The 17,142-nt window shown below is 33.3% G+C and overlaps 1 protein-coding gene across 1 annotated transcript in view; it reads left to right on the top strand.

Annotated features, from left to right (window-relative positions):
* betaggt-I (geranylgeranyl transferase type-1 subunit beta) overlaps positions 1–7,665 on the top strand; it is a 62,175-nt gene extending 54,510 nt beyond the window's left edge. Inside the window, exon 9 of the mRNA XM_085820987.1 lies at positions 7,389–7,665. Within this exon, the coding sequence (XP_085677113.1) occupies positions 7,389–7,534 (146 nt within the window). The 3' untranslated portion in view covers positions 7,535–7,665. The remainder of the gene's footprint in view (positions 1–7,388) is intronic.
* Positions 7,666–17,142: the final 9,477 nt, after the last annotated feature.

Here is a 17,142-nt window from a genome sequence, read left to right as displayed (position 1 = left end):
AAAATTAAATCAAGTTCTTGAAAGCACTTAAAACTGGCCTCACTCCGTTTACATTAGTTGAACACGAGGAATCGTTGCTAACGTATTTTAAATGCCACCTTCATGAAGAACATGGATGCCGCCCACAGCAGTCACTCACATGGTAGCCTCTGGAACCAAGGAACTTATTCTGGAACAATCATCTTGTATACAGGAACCAAGGAACTTATTCACCAGACTGCACGCATCCTTCTGAAGGGGCTGGAAACCGCACACCCAAGTGCCAGGAAAGCAGGAACTAGAAGGGCTGAGCCAGAACGACGTGAGATACTTATAGCAGAAGTATGCATGACATCATCTCACGGCAACCAATCAGCTATCGGCACGAAGCGGCTTTCCAGATGACGTAACATCACATTTCATTTTTGCATCTCAATTAGGTTCAAACGGTCCGTTCTCAATGCAAACAGTGGCAGTAAGAAAAAGAAGTAGAAGTAACTACTATATTACATTAAAAATAAGAATTAAACTAAATAAACATTTCAAGGAGAAGAGATGATACAGTAAAAGGTTTACAATAAGTTATATTTTCCAACAAATGCCCCCCACATCATCATCTCCAACCTGAAATAAAAACTGAATGCCAGTATCTTTAAAAAATTCAAAACAAGAATAAATAAATATCACAATTTCATTGAATTCAGAAATTTTTAAGAAAAATTTTGCTTTGGGAACATCTTATCCCATTATTCAAAAATTTTACCATAGCAAGAAAGTCCAACATGTTACAAAACAATATAAAGACATGTATATGATCGCACACTCAATACTTTTACCCAGGGCCCTGGTCAATCATACAACATTCTACACTATACAGTTTTACATTTACCTAATATCCATCATAATATGACTTATAACATATTATTTTCAAATAAACAAAGCTCTTAGTTTAAATACACACAAAAACAAATTTCATAAGAAAATTGTTCCACAAAATCTTATCAGGTTATGCTTAGTCAGTGGTTTTGTCATGGGATCAGCCAGATTATCTTTACTTGGAACACATTTTAAATCAAAAATTTCCCTGTTCAATAGATCACGAATGAAAAATAGTTTCACATCTATATGTTTTGTCCTTGAGTTTTCAATGGGTGATTTTGTAAAACATATAGCAGCCATGTTATCAGCAAACAATATTGGTTTTGAAACATAGTTATTTGCAATCTTAAACTGAATGCATTCATCCAAAATATTTTTAAACCAAACTAATTCTTTTGCTGATTCAGTCATGGAGATAAATTCAGCCTCCATAGTAGACAAACTCACTCCCCTTTCTTTAAATGTACGCCAAGATACAGGTGATTCTCCCAACAAAGCTATTTGTCCACCAATAGACACCATATCATCCCTGCTTGAAGCAAAATCCGAATCTGAATATATATTGAGCTTCAGTTCCTTGCATACCAGTTTAAGTTTGTGCTGTCTGGTATTGGAAACGTACCCTAAAAGTTTAAGTAATCCTTTCCAGTAAAACTTACCAGGATTGCTTTGGAACTGAGAAAATATATTAACAGCATAAGCTAAAACCGGACAAGTACGATTGCAAAGAAACGAGAGACATCCCAAAACATTTCTATAAGGATAATTCATCATTTCAGTCGTTTCTTCTTATGTACTGGGACTTTGAGACTTTGAGTATTTCACACCTTTTTAAGTAATTTGTATTTTAAAAGACTTGAATCTTTCAACTATGTCTTCTATATATAATTGCTGATGAATTAAAACACTATTGTTCTCATATTCAAATTCCACACCCAAAAGCTTTCATGTTTTACCTAAACTTTTCTGGCCTGAACTTCACTTTTTCCAAACACAACTATATCATCAATATAAACCAACAGAATGACAAAATCTTTAAAACGATATACACAATTACACCACTCAAACTTGATAAACCCTAGGTTACATAGTGTTCTATCCAACTCGTAGTACCATAATCGCCCACTCTGATGCAAACCATACAAGGCTCTATCTAAACGACACACAAAAGTTTCTTTATCTCGCTCTACAAAACCCTGAGGTTGGGACATATAAATTTCCTCTGATAAAGGAGCGTAGAGATAGGCACTTTTTACATCGCATTGTATATTTGCCCATCCAAGGTGTGCAACTAAAAGGGAGAAAAAGAACCTTATTACTGAAAAATTGACTACAGGCAAGTAGGTTTCATCATAGGTATCGTATTTAATTTGCCGATAACCCTGAGCCACTAAACGAGCTTTAAAACAAACAATGTTTCCAAATTCGTCACATTTAATGTTGAAAATCCACCTGCAACCTAGTGGAGTCTTGTCTTTAGGAAGTGGAACAAGATGCCATACCTTATGCTTTCGCATGTTGGCCATTTCCTCTTCCATTGCCTCTATCCATTTAAGCTTTTCTGTGGATTTCATTGCCTGGTTATAAGTGTTTGGAATTGAAATCTCTAGTCAGCTATCTCGGGTATATGACGTTGAGGGAGTGCCAGTTGGGTCGATTTCACCACTATAAGTATTGCTTCCCTTGAAATCAAACAAGGTAGGATCATACTGAATATTATGTTCAGTGCAATACCTTTCTACATCATTTGGTGATCGTAGTCTTTGATTAGACCCCCTCTCAAAATAATACACATCCGTACGAGTGCTGTCTGGTCTTGGAACAGGTTTACGAAGCCAAGTTACTTGTCTCAATGTAGATTGAGTGTCAGTGCCAATTGTAGAAGAAGGTACATTGGTACCGGTTCTTTCCTCTATTTCAGGAAAATAGCCAACTGGAGTATCAGTAGATTGGAACTCTACCCTTTCTTCAGATTCCAAATCAGGAAGGGTGCCCAGTGCAGCTCCACTGCCACTTTTCTGCATTCCAATTGACTCTTTAAAAGTAGCATTTAGGGTTTCTACTACCTTTTGCTCATTTAGTAACTTAACTCATCTAGTAACTTAGTCACAATTCTTTCTTTAACACTATCTACTATGTTACAATTCTCATTCACTTTAGGCCAATTTATTTCATCTTGATAAAGCCATGGAGGTCCATGCCACCATACTCAATCTACTACAAGCTCACTCACTTTAACACCACATGTGATTTTGTTGGCAGGATTCTGGAATCCTGGACAATGATGCCACATACTCGGAGATGTTTTGTCTTGAATTTCTGACACTTGTTTTTGTACAAATGTTGTCCATCATGATGGTGAGTTTTTTATCCAGTGAAGCACAATAAGAGAATCTGTTCATAAATGAATCTTAGCTTGAGGAAAATGTACATGGATTGTAGTTACAAGTCTTGCACCTAACACTGCTTGCCATGAGCTCGAGTCTTGGTAAAGATAATTTTTTCAGAGAAGCCACTCTGCTCTTGGTTATCACTAAACCTGCTACAGAATTTGCTCCGTAAATTCAAAAGTGCTCCATAAGCATTTTGAGATGAATCACAAAAACAATGTAATTCCATTGTTTCAGGGATTTCATCAACATCACGAAAATACCATTGAGGTATCTGGATATTAGGTAGATTACATAATTGCCTATACCATTTGTTCCACTAGTCTTGCAATTCTGGTGGGTTAATTTCATCCCAACCAATACCTTTCCATTGTTTCAGGGGTTTCATCAACATCACTAAAATACCATTGAGGTATCTGGATATTAGGTAGATCACATAATTGCCTATACCATTTGTTCCACTAGTCTTGCAATTCTGGTGGGATAATTTCATCCCAATCAATACCTTTCAGCCATAAATCCTGAAACAAAACTTTTGCTTGAATAACATGGAGCAAGAAACACAACAGGATCGAAGATTTTTGCGGCTTTCAAAACACAACGTTTTATTTGGTCATTTGAGAGGATGAAATCAATAACGTCTTGAGCATTAAAACAGAAAATATCCCATTGAGGTCCAAGACTCTTTAAAGGGGAATCACAGTCAGGCAATTTAAAGCTAACGAAGTTGTCAGTTAATTTATACTGGTTCTTTACAGTATTCGAATTAGAATTCCATTTGGTCAAAGTCATTGATGCTTTTTTCATTATATCATTGGCTTCATGATATATTTGTAAGCTTCCTCCTCCTTATCTGATCCTTTTTGTGTAATCGAGTTGTTAAATATTTGTAAGGCCATTTCATTTTGTTCTTTGTCAGAAATATTTTAATTCCTATAGATTCAATATCCCAAAATGATTCGATGCTTTTTAGAAATTTCTCTTCTACAATTACGTTTAAACATGCATCATGGATTTGAAAGTCTGATGAAGAAAATTTGCCTTAAATACACCAGCCCAAACAAGTTTTTCATTGCTATGGCATTTCTGTTTATCCTTTTTATTTCTTCGCTTGCTATTTTCCACATAATGTCCACGCCGAATAAAACAGAAATATGACTCATTCCATTGACGGTGCCGCAGTCTGTCAAAGTGAAGCCAAATGCTTGGAGGTTGGATTTTATTTCAACATCTGGTACTCCTATATCCGCATTTGTTATGATGGGTATTTCAATGAATTCGAGATTTATGTATTTTTCAGGGTCATTTATATTTCGGAGAGCAAGTTCAACTTTCTTTCGACACCAGTGCTTCCCGTTCTTTTCACCAAAAGTATGCAGATTTAGAACAGTTTCTCCTTTCACTGGTAATTGTAATTTTCTTGATAAACCTTCTTGAATTGCAGAAATTTGGCTTCCGTCAAGAAGACACCTCACAATATAATTCTTATTTCTGCCCTCAGCCACAGCATACACCGTTTGAAGTGTAATATTAGATCCAGTTTTGGCAGAAGAATTTTGAACAATTTCCGTTGATGTTTCGGTTACCTTATTTTTTACACTGGAGGTAGCTGATGTGGGATTTACACACTTTTATGATGTCTACCACAACAATTTTTTGCAGGAAAACTGTTTGTTCTTAGTTAATCGCTAAATGTTTACATCCTATACACAGAAAACACCTTCCTGTACGTTTCAAAATGTTGCATTTCTCTTCAGAGTTCACTTCAGTACATTTATATTTTGTATGGTCTCTTTATCACAAAATATACATTTGTATCCAATTGTTGATAAAGCTGAAGCAGTCGGAACTTTCAGTTTATAATTCGGATAGGCTTTCGTGCGTTGTTCATTTTGACGAATGTGTGGGTTCTGATTTGTTTTCACAGAGTTCATTAAACTTACAGCTTCTCGACAATTAACTTCCTTTTTTAAGAATTCTGTAAGTTTCTTTATTTCAAATCCTGCTTCCATTTTTCGACTTTGATTAAATTCCAAATTTAATTCCTCTGGAAATTTGCAAAAATATAGGACAGAGAATATTTTCATAACTTCCATAAGTAACGTTTAACAATTCTAAACTTCGAATGTTGACTTTGTACAGTTTACGCAGTGCTTTAACATTTGAAATGATTCTCACTGGTTCAAGAGATAATAATTTATTCATATGCGAAGTGATGACAACATCTTGTCTTCTGAAACATTCTTTCAGTATTTCTATTGTGGAATATAATTCTGGTTACTTAAAGCGAAACCAGAAATGGCAGCTAAAGCATTACCTCTAAGTAAGGATTTTAGGTATGCAAATTTTTCAGTTTTTCTCAACCCATTTTGATTGTGAATTGTATTTTCGAACTGGTTCCAAAAGTCCAACCATTTACACGAATCTCCGTAATAAGTTCCGATTTGCAGACGTGGCGATTTCACTGCTTTCGTTTTATCTAGAAGTGCAACATTAGCCATTTCGTTCTGATAAACTGCTCTAGAAGATTCCGAATTCTTTTTCAAAAATCAATGCATTCTTCCTTTCCATATAACAGTTTTATCTTGGTATTCTTGTCTTAGCGTAACTTCATTTTCAATCTCCTCCGAAGTTACTTTCGTTTCGATTTATGAATCTAAACTTTTCAGTTCGTTGGTTTTCTCAATTAACTGTTCATACAAATTCTCAATTATTTCAATTTTTTCATTTAGTGGAATATTATATGCTAAATTTGTTTCGACGAAGTTTTGGTTATCAGTATTGTAGTTAATTGTCTTACAACTGATCGTTTCTTTTTCAAATTTTCAAGAACACTCTCCATTTTCGGAATATTCAGCCTGTCGGTTTTTGGGTTCGTAATAGTCCCGCTATGGAGGCACCATAAACAAAATATATGTAAGTCTCTAATAAATCAGACTAGATCAAATGTAAAGTAATAAACAGAGAGCGTTATTTCACACAACGTTTATTGACAAACACCAAAGACGAACTAATACATATACACAATTATGACATCACAGTTTCTTAACTATTCATTTAAGCAGCACCTATTTTTTTAATCCTGAGAAACACACATTCATTTATAACCAATGAACTTTTTTCCAATGCCTCTAGAGGACTGCTTTTGTTAATCATAATATAAAGTACTCTATCACTCTCAGCTCTAATCCAAAGAGAGAGATTTGCAAACTGGTCTGACAGGAACTGGGGATGTGTACCCAGCACACCGGGGGGTCTTGGTTCTTACTACGTTGGCCAAAATTTCTGCTAAACCTGTTTTATTGAAGCACTACATAACTGAAAGATAAATGAATGAATTGTAAACAGATTTTATTAGCCACAAATAGTTTATTCCAGATCTGAATAATCAGATTTTAACCCGCTTAAGTTTTATATGCAGGGAAGAGTTTAATAAATGGTGGTTTTTCTGTAGATTAGAATATTTGTTTTGTTTTTTAGAAACTTGAGCACAATAAGTGACTGAGTTTATTAACCGGTGAGTTTAATAAGTGGCAGGCACTGTTATGCATTATATGATTGCAGTTTTTCATTTTTTGAAGGTTACCCTATACTTTCCAGGTTACATCATCCTGTGGTTGCTTTAAGAAGTACTCTTGCTTTTCTGCTTTTTTTTTTTTTTTTTTTTTTTTTTCCCTTTCTTTCTTCAAATATAAAAGACAAAAAGCACCAGTGTAGTTATTCAAGAATAGATGCACTTTTTGTGCCAATTTAGCTTGGTTTTATCAAATTTTTTATAAAAAATAAACAATTATTCAACCATCTAGGACTGTTGCTACAGTCTTTATCTGCAAGCTGCACAATTTTCAACTCCTGTGTTATCTTTAAAAATTTCATTACATGCATATCTTACAAATTCCTCTAAAATAATTTAATGGCATCATGAAGAATATATACTGTGCTACAGTATATATGCTTCTTATTTTAATAAATCACTGACTGAAAAATTAACTAAGTCTATTTAATGATTAAAAAGGCTTTAGTTAATTGTCCTAAAAGTTAGAGATTCACACAGTTGGAGTTCTATATTTATTATGGATTCAAGTCTATGAAAACAATTGATTTCCAATGTATTTGCACAGTTTTATTTTATTTTTCTAGATATGCTTCATACATATTTGGGGATAAGTGGACTTTTCTTGTACGATGAAGGATCAGTTCCTCGTGTTCATCCTGCACTTAATATATCTCAAAGAGCAGCTGATTTTTTACATAGTGTGCATCAAAAGTGGGGTCTTGAAAGATGACATTCAAATGAATGTTAACACTATATGTGTTCCTCTATCATTCAGAATTGTGATCAACATAAATAACAATTGCTTAAAAGTGCTGATTTTTTATAAGAAAAGTTATACATTAAAAATGTTTTGCTGTTAAATATTTGTAGTTGTTTATTTACATATCAGTTAATTTTAGACTACAATACACCAAAATGAGTAAGAAAAATATTTTGATGTTTCAAAAGAACAAGAATTTTACTTCACAAACTTTTTTTTTTTTTTTTTTTTTTTTTTTTTTTTTTTTACTTTCTTGTACAAAGGAAGTACTCTAGTCCTAAAAAAATTCGGTTTTCAGACTTCAATAAAAAAAAATTCATTTTGACCATTCCCAAATCTATTTTTCATTGGATGTCTATGCACATGGATAGAATAAAAGACTTTTTATATGAAAATGGATTTTCCCGTGTATATATGTACCTCGTATTAACTTTAAAATTATTACGCATAGAACATATACATATATGTAATATTTTGGCAGTCGGGCACATGAGTGAAACTTGGCAATCTGGTGGTCACATCAGACTTCCGAACATTGTGACTGAGTATAATCCAATGACACAGAGGAATTTAACTATATAGCTCCATATCTTTATCCCATTCAAACAGCAAATTATTATTCTTTTAGATTAAATTCTCCAAAATTATATATTCAGTGATTTACTAAATAAGATTTACTTTAAATTCACTGTGTCGTAATTCAAAGAAAAGCAGAAGAGCAGCAGCACATATATGCTCTTCGCCTTACATGGCTTAAAAGTCTTTACTTGGCCTTTATTTTCACAATCATTGGTGTAGACATATGTTCCTAGTTACAGAAGGCTTTTAAATGATGAAAATATTCATGTTTTGGCAATTTCAATTTTTTTCCCCCCGAATAACTTTTAATGTCTCTCTGTTCCTATTCTTATACTTTATTTGGAAAGTTTTATACTCATTATGAAAAAACATCAGATTTTTTTCACTTAACGTTAGGATAATAAAGTTGTGTGCATATTGTAGAATTAGCAAATATGTTGCTTTAAATCTATAATAATTTATATAATACACTAAATTAGTTATTATAAGCCATTTGCATTATTAAGGCATTTCACATTTAAGTATGTAGTTGTTTCTTCAGCAACTATTTCAGTATCATTTTTCATAAATTTAACCTTAAATTAGCAGTGGTTTCAGTGAAAAGCTGCTTGCATCTGAATTTAACACAAATTTTTCCAAAAAAGCAAAAATACTGTTTAAATAAAAACAGAATTATTTAACTTACGTGGACAAAATATATTAATATATTTTACAGACAGGTTTAGCAGGGTACCTAAAAAATGGAGCCAAGTATCTGAGAGTTTTCATGACATTGTTATGAGAAAATGAGACATGTATAACAGTACAGGGTTTATTGATATTTATTGAGAGCAATCACATTCTAAAATTATACTAGTTCTCATTATAATTAACGTACGATTGATGTACTGCTTAATGTATTACAGCATAGCAACGGATTTAGATATTTGCCCTCTAGCGGTCTCTCACCTTTCCCCTCCCAAAAAAAAAAAAAAAATACTATTAAAACTATTACAAATTCTCAATTTTTAAATTTGCTTCCCCCCCCCTTAATCCAAGATTTAGATGATAATTGGCAGAAAATATATTGTATCTTATTTAAGATTTATTACTTGTATATTACATATGACATAGAAAGTACTGTAAATTAAGCATTTTAGATTACTATTTTATCTAGGGTGAAAGAAATCATGGATATGCCAAGAAAAAAAGCTTTCAAAAGCAAAATATAGAAAAAGAGCCAAAGATAGGGCCAAACAGGAAAAATAAACTACAGCTAAGATGAAATAAATGGCTTCACAGAAGAGGTGAACTGTCAGACCCTGCCTGAATTTCCAATGATGCTGAGTTCTATAGGATATTAATATTTCTTGCAATTTGCATAACCAAGATGAAGCATCTTCATCCCCAAACAGTCTGCAAGTCAGAATTTGGGAGAACAACTTTCTTCATTGACCTTAAACGAACAGCTGGAAGACATGAAGCCAAGATAGAAAAGATATAATTATTTAGGTGGGGATGAGCAACAGAAAGATGAAGACCTACAAATGGTTGATTTGTTGGGGCCAAGCCAGTCACAGGAAAAAAAAAAAAAAAAATTGAGCGATCTTTCTTAAGTAGTCAAACTGTATTTTTAGTCAGAAAACATAGACCTTGGGTCCACTAAATGTGATGGCAGACATTTGACATCTGTGTGGTGCAGAATATTGGCAAATAATGATAAGATTAAATGATCTTGTCTTATATTTCTAAAACCAAAAATGCAATTATTTGTACACACTGCAAGATTTATCAGAAACATTCACTGCAGTTACATTCTTCTGAGCTTTTGTGTATTATAGGATTCATTAATTGGAAAAAGGCTTCAGAAAGATTAACTGAGCATGAAGTGACTGAAATCCTCAGAGAGTGCATGATTAAGTGAAAAATTCGAATTCAACAGATGAAGTCTTGCCAAGTCATCCATCACGACTAATTCACATGGAGAAATTAAATGGAGAGAGATCCTACACATAGTCATGGTTGCTGTATTGTATCTTTCTTATTGTCTTGCCAAACATAATTCAATTCTTAAGCACCAATTAGAGAACCTAAAAAGGGACAGGTTTGAAATATATCAAAGAAATTATTGACAAAATGGCTAAGTACCATTTTAAACGATTTCAAAGGAGTTGAATACTACACAATAATGCTCTATTGGATTCGAAATGTGCTGTATCCAAAAGAAATGAACCAGCTGATTTGATACATAAAAAAAAATGTGGTGATATGTTGAAATAAAGGAAAGTTTTATTCATTTCATAGAAGTTGGTGGAAAGACAGGAGAATATATTCCTCAGTGGATTGTGGAAAAATTTACACTTGATCGTTTGGATACTGTACAATGTCATGGTCAAATGTACGGGTCTAATATGGCTGCTACTTATAAAGGATGAACAACCAAGCTTCTGAGCTTTTTCATAAAGAATCGGACCCGAAATTGGGTTTCCTATAGAACATTGCTGCAAAAACCACTTGAAAACGACATCTTCTAAATTTCTGTTTGTTGCTGCATTGATTTTCTTGAAGAACTTTCATCTTCGTTTTCAAGTAGTGACACGAAGTTTAAAGCGTAGGTTTGCTTCTAATGTTAGAAATCGTTGATTCTCCAACACTACGTTTCCGTCTTTTGTTAAATTCTGAAAGCAATTCCGATAATCAGCGATTTGGATAGTCGGAGTTCGTATAATTGGAGTTGTATTGTAATTCTATCTTGGATGTGTGAATTTTACTATTTTGATGCTTAGTAAGTCTTTCGCGAGTAGAGCATTTAACCTTGCACACGTAACAGATTAAGGATAACTTAGGAGCTGAGTCATCAGAAGATTTTGCATCCTTATCTTTGTAAGCAGTCTTTTCATTAGCCTCTGCTTCACCATTTTTAGCCCCGCTTTCTCATCTTTCGGTTCTCCATCTTCATCAGATGACTTCCAACATTCAAGCATATCACAATCTGAAGAACCTAAATCTGTTGACCAGTCATTTGCTATATCTGTCCAGGGTTATTATGGTAAGCTTTATCACAAGTTTTTTAAAGTTGGTGAGGGAGTAATGTTGGAAACGGTAATAATTAAACATATTTTCTTCTTCTCTTTTTTTCTTTTACCGGAGTAGTTGCCATGAAGGTAGTCTCAACAATTTGAAGAAGAAATACGTTTAACTATTACCGTTTCCAACATTGTCTTGGAAGCGTTCAGAAGCTCGATATTTGGGTTTCGCATGACTTGAAAGAAATTCACTTAGCATAACGAATCAATATTTACGATAACCATGTGGACAATCTTTCCCTTTGTCCCCACCAGATGGCAACACTCAACAGAATTAATTTCAGGCTCACATGCTAATCCAGCATTCCTCAAACTCTTTGGTAATGCATTTATCCGGCTATTGTGGCCCTAATGTTTAGGAAATCAATTAGGTTCAGCCAAGGAGGTATTAATTAAAAGACTACCATTTCTTATACGTTATATTTTATCTTGTTTTTTTTATGTTTAAATGCAGAAAACCTTGAAACACAATAAACTACTTCACGGCTAAAACATCTTTTCGCCTCGACGTGGTCATTCTTGAAAGTTGTTGTTTGTGGATTTTTTATGAGGGGAACGGAGAAAATAGGAGGAATTACGAGATTTCCAGGTTGTGGAAAAATCTACTCATAACTTTCTAACCAAGTTATTTGGCGTCATTGGAGCATTTGTATTTTTGTAGCCTTGATGCAGTGTTAAAGGGTTTGTTGATATTGCTATTTTTAGTATGATATGGCACATGGATTGAATCGTGTAATCACCAGAGTACGCCGGCACGGGGCCCAACTTTTGTTAAAACTGATTGTAAATTTTAAAATTATTCACAGGCCCGAGTGATTTAGGTATAAAATACTAAATTTCAAAATTCGTTCATTACTGTAATACTTTAATAATATGGTAAGTGTCGTAGCGAATTTGATTAACAGAATCAAATCGCCTGGGTTCTCGGACAAGTAAGTCAGTGGTCTTGAATTTATCACAGTTTCACAATCGTACAGGATACTGTTAATTTCTTCATAATAGACAGGATTTTCTAATAATACATAGTAATCTCATAATAAACAGTTGAGTCATTTGAACCATAGGCTCCCAAAATCTGTCCTACTAAGGAGCAGAAGGAGAAATGATTCAATGGTTTTACACTCAAAGCTTTGAAAGATGTTTTCCAAACCTATCCATCATCACTATATACACACCTGCTAAAAAAAAGCAACAAAGACGAAACATAGAATAAAAACTATTTAATGGATATGCATGAAATTGATCCAAGAGGTTGTGGTATTGTTAGACCGCATAGCAAAAGAGTTTTTGCTTTATTGTTAAACTGCATAGCAAACAATAAAGCAGAAGCAGACGTATTACAGAAATACCAAATGGTTTGAAAGAATGCGCTACGGACACATCATGTTTTTAACAAAATTATAGCTGTTTGCGAACTGACGCATAGGTCCGTCATTCCCCTTTTTAAGGCGTTGTGGTATGTCAGCGAAATCGCGTTTTATGCTAATTTTGTTTGAATATTTGCATTCGGCGATGCATTCGATATATAAAATGTGGACATTAATTTTCCTTTTTACATTCGTAACTTTTAACGTTTCAAAAACTGTATATTGTGGAATTGTAAATGTCTTTAAATCAATAACAGATTAAATGCAAGGTCCACAAAATGCATATCTTTGTAAATTTAGGCAAGCAAAACTATTCTTACACAATCCTAAACACATTTACATACATTATTAAGCAATAAATGTCTTTTAAATTAATAACTGAGTCAACACAAGATCCAGAAAATGCATCTCTGGCAATTTAAGTAAGCAAAATTATTATTATACAATTGAGAAAACATGCATTATATAATCATAAATATCTTTTAAATCAGTAACACGTTTAACAGAAGGTCCAGAGAATGCATTTCTTTGGCAATTTTAGGCAAGCGAAATTATTTTCAGACAAACTTGGGAACAACTACGTACATTATAAAACCATAAATTTTCTTACGAATTTTGTACATAGGTAAATAATTTTAGTGAAATTATATATAAAAATATAGTACTTTTTGCATAATGTAACATGAAACGCTTGAAAGAGAAGATGCTGTACCGGCAAAATAAGAATACAGGGGCAAGTCCATTTAACATTGAGTAAACGACTATATATAGTATAGTTTAAATATATATTTTAGTATAGTTAAAATGGCTAGATATTGCCAAACAACTATATAGTTAAATGTCGCCAAGCTGGCAAATTTTTTGGTCCGATCCCTTTATAACTGTAATGGGTATTGTGAGTGAATAAATGTAATTGATCTAATACGGAACTGTTACGGTATCCGGCTCTCATATGCCTTGCAGTAATTTCAAGAAATGGAAGTTACTCAATGGCGTAGCAAAGGGGTGTATGATGGCCCCGTGTGCCAAATGATCTTCAAACAAGATTTTCTGGAAAATTTCAGTTTTTATTTTGATTGATTTCTGAAAAATATATTTAAAATTGATAATTATCATAATATAATTAATTATTTATTTTCTTGATTTTTCTGCTAAAACGTGTAATAAAATCTCTGCATACAAAACCAGGGGTGTTTGTGCTCCGGGGAAACCCCGGAATTCCGGGAATTTTGAACTTCAATACCCGGAAATTCCGGGGATCGTCGTTCAAAAGGAAGTAGGAATAATAATGAATTATTTATTTTGATCTGGGTAATTTTGTTTGCTTTGAAAGCAGAAAACGCAAGGTCAGTGTGTGTAGTGAAAACATTTCCTTTCTTTCTCCAAAGGCAGTGATAATGCGTGAAAAGAAGGAAAAAACTTCTTTTTTGTTCTTTCCTTATTGCGAGTTATGACTCATTCCCCCGGTTCTCGGACATTCTCTTCTGGATTCTTTTCGGCAAGTAGGCGCGGCAGGAAAAAAAAAAAAAGGGAGAGACTTCGTTTTAGCTATTTGTCATTGATCGCTTCTCAACTTTTTTTTTTCCGCTGTGTAAAATTTTCGTTTCATTTATTGATGCACGTGTAAATTTTTCGTTTCGTTTATTGAAATATTTTTTTATTTATGTACGCAAGAGAATTTCACTATGAAATTTCTCGATATAAATAGTGATATTATACAATTAGAAGAAGGTGTCCGGAATGCATTTAGGTGGAATTGGATTGAACGGAGAGATGGTAATGGGGATACCATCGGTACATAGTGCAAGAAAATAAATGTTGCTGGACAAGCATATTGTGTTTTTTGTAACTCACTGCTGAAGTATGGTGGGGAAGGATTCAAGGCTTTCACAAATCATTCTAAAACTGTGACGCACATAAAATATTCAAAGTGCATTAGACATTCAATGACTTTAAGTAATTATGCTAATTCAAAAAATACTGATGACTTACTGGAGACTGATGCTCAGCCATTGGATATAGTGACAAGAAAAGCACGCCAAGAGGTATTAATAACTTCGTTTATCGCCGAGAATTCTCTTTCTTTCAATGTAGCTCCCAATTTAATTGAACTCTGCAAACAGTTGAGCCGCGATCAGACAGCACTAAACTCGTTGGAAATGTTCAGGACTACTGCATGTTATAAGATGAAATATGGGCTCGCAAAAACTATTAAGGAAAATATCATTAAAACTTTAAAGGAGACTCCATTTTCTCTAAATTTGGATGAAAGTACTAGCAGTGCTCAAGAAAGTATACTGGCAATATTGGTGCAGTTTTATGACAACAATCAAAATGAAGTTGTAGTTCATCATTTTGCATCTCTAAAGATGGAATCTTGCAATTCACAAGCTGTTTTTAAAGCAGTTGTCAATACTATTGAAGATAATAATATTCCATGGGCAAACATAATTAGTGTATTAATGGACTCATGTAACACCATGCGTGGAAAAAAAAAGGGTGTTGAAACCAGACTACGATCAAACAAAGCACCCCACTTATTAGATATTGATGGTGACACATGTCACACAGCTAATAACTGTGCAAAAAAATTTGCTTCATGTTTTGATAGATACTTAGAAGATTTGTTTGATGACATCTATTTTGATATGAAAAGCTGCAGTAAAAGAGAAAATTTTTTCAAAATCTGTGAATCCCTTGCCATTAAAAAACTTAAGCCCTTGAAGAGACCAGACCATAGGTGGGTGTACATTTTATGTGTTTTAGAAAGAATCAAAGATCTGTGGGATGCTCTTATTGCATTTTATTTTCACTACTTGGATAAAACTGATAAAGGGGATTATTTTTTTATGTTGAAACTGTATACAATAAAAGAAATATTTCTGAAGCTCAGAAAAAAATTGTTGAAGGGGTGTATTCTTACTTGCATTCCCAACAACTCACAAAGGATGCTTTAGCTCGGGAAAAAAGAATACTAAATGGGTTATTTCTTATGCAAAACAAAACTTTATTGAATATGGCATTGTATTCAGCAGTATTACCAGAGTTCAACACATATATTAAATTATTTGAAACAAAAAAACCAATGCTTCATTTAATACATTCCTGTATTTATAAATTGATGGCAAAATTTTTCTCTTTTTTTTATGAAGCCAGAAAATATAGAGTGCACATCTTATAATGATTTATTAAAGGTTGATGTCACAAATCCAGAATTCCATCTACCTAGCAAAGTAATATTTACTGGTGCAGAAGCTTCCACTCTCCTGAAGAAATTATCAAAAAATCATCCAATAGCAAAAGAATTCCAAATTTCTCTGATGAAAGCTTATACTAATACAGCACAGCATATGAAACAGAAATTACCCCTTAAAAATTCATATCTAATTGGTTTTACAGCATTAGATCCAGAGCTAAGAGGTAAAACCAGTACAATATTAGCTTTTGAAAAATTATCATCTTTTATGTCCCATATTTTTAGTGATAATGAAAAGTCAAAAGTAGAAGCTGAAATAAGGTTATACCAGAGTGATATTGATATCACCAAAGAAATGCTCTACACATCTGATGAAAGTGGAAATCAAGTCAAGTGTACAATTGATAAATATTGGTCTAAAGTTTTTAATTTAAAAGATTATTTCACAAATGATTATAAGTATCCTACATTGGCTAAATTGGTCAAAGCCTGCCTTAGCTGCTTCCATGGCCCATTAGTGGAAAGGGCATTCAACTTAATGGATACACTTGTCACTGACTATAGAACCTCTCTTAAGATTGATCCCCTAGATACAGTGCAGACTGTTAAATATGATTTAATGGCTTCTAAAGAAACCTCATGTAAAAAATATGGCTCAAAAAATCCAATGACTGATCCAATTCACAAAGATCTCTTACTGAATATGAACAGAAGTTGGAAAACATATCAAGAGGACTTAAAAACATGTATTTCAGATGAGTCACCTATAAAGTCTCTGAAAATCCTTCTACATTAGCAGAAAAGCAAACTGCTTCTACCTCTGCATGTGCAGTTCTCGAGGAAATTTCTTCAACTGTAAAAGAGGAATATAAAAGTCAACCTTCCTGCAATTATGAAGTTCACCATAAAAGAAAGACAAGCCCACAAACATCAGAAAATAAAAAAAAGCAGCAGAAATTAGATAATTTTTTTTAAAGAATTAATTCAGGTAATTTAAAATATTTACATAAAATGTAGTAGTTTATATGTTTGAAAATTTATGGTTGTTAATTTTGCAAAAAAAGTAATTCATGGAACTTTTATAATTAGGTCATTCAATACTTCATAATTGTAATTTTTCATTTCTCCCCCCCCCCTTCTCGAAACTCCAAAATGTTGGTAGTAAGTCCGTAAAAGTTTCAGAGGATTTTTGGGGGTCCCACAAACATCCCTGCAAAACGTTCTTTCTGACCACTTTATTTCTCTAAAATATATATATATATATATATATATATATATATATATTAACGAAATGCACGTATAGCTCCCGCTTTTTATTTTAAAACGATAAACCGACCTTGTCCCGAATTTCTCAAACATATCCAGTTTTCA

Source organism: Stegodyphus dumicola, chromosome 7 (assembly GCF_044657685.1).
Source record: "Stegodyphus dumicola isolate Sdum_Otavi_A_Nest chromosome 7, ASM4465768v1".
NCBI classification, from domain to species: domain Eukaryota; kingdom Metazoa; phylum Arthropoda; class Arachnida; order Araneae; family Eresidae; genus Stegodyphus; species Stegodyphus dumicola.
This window is presented reverse-complemented; position numbering and strand designations above follow the sequence as displayed.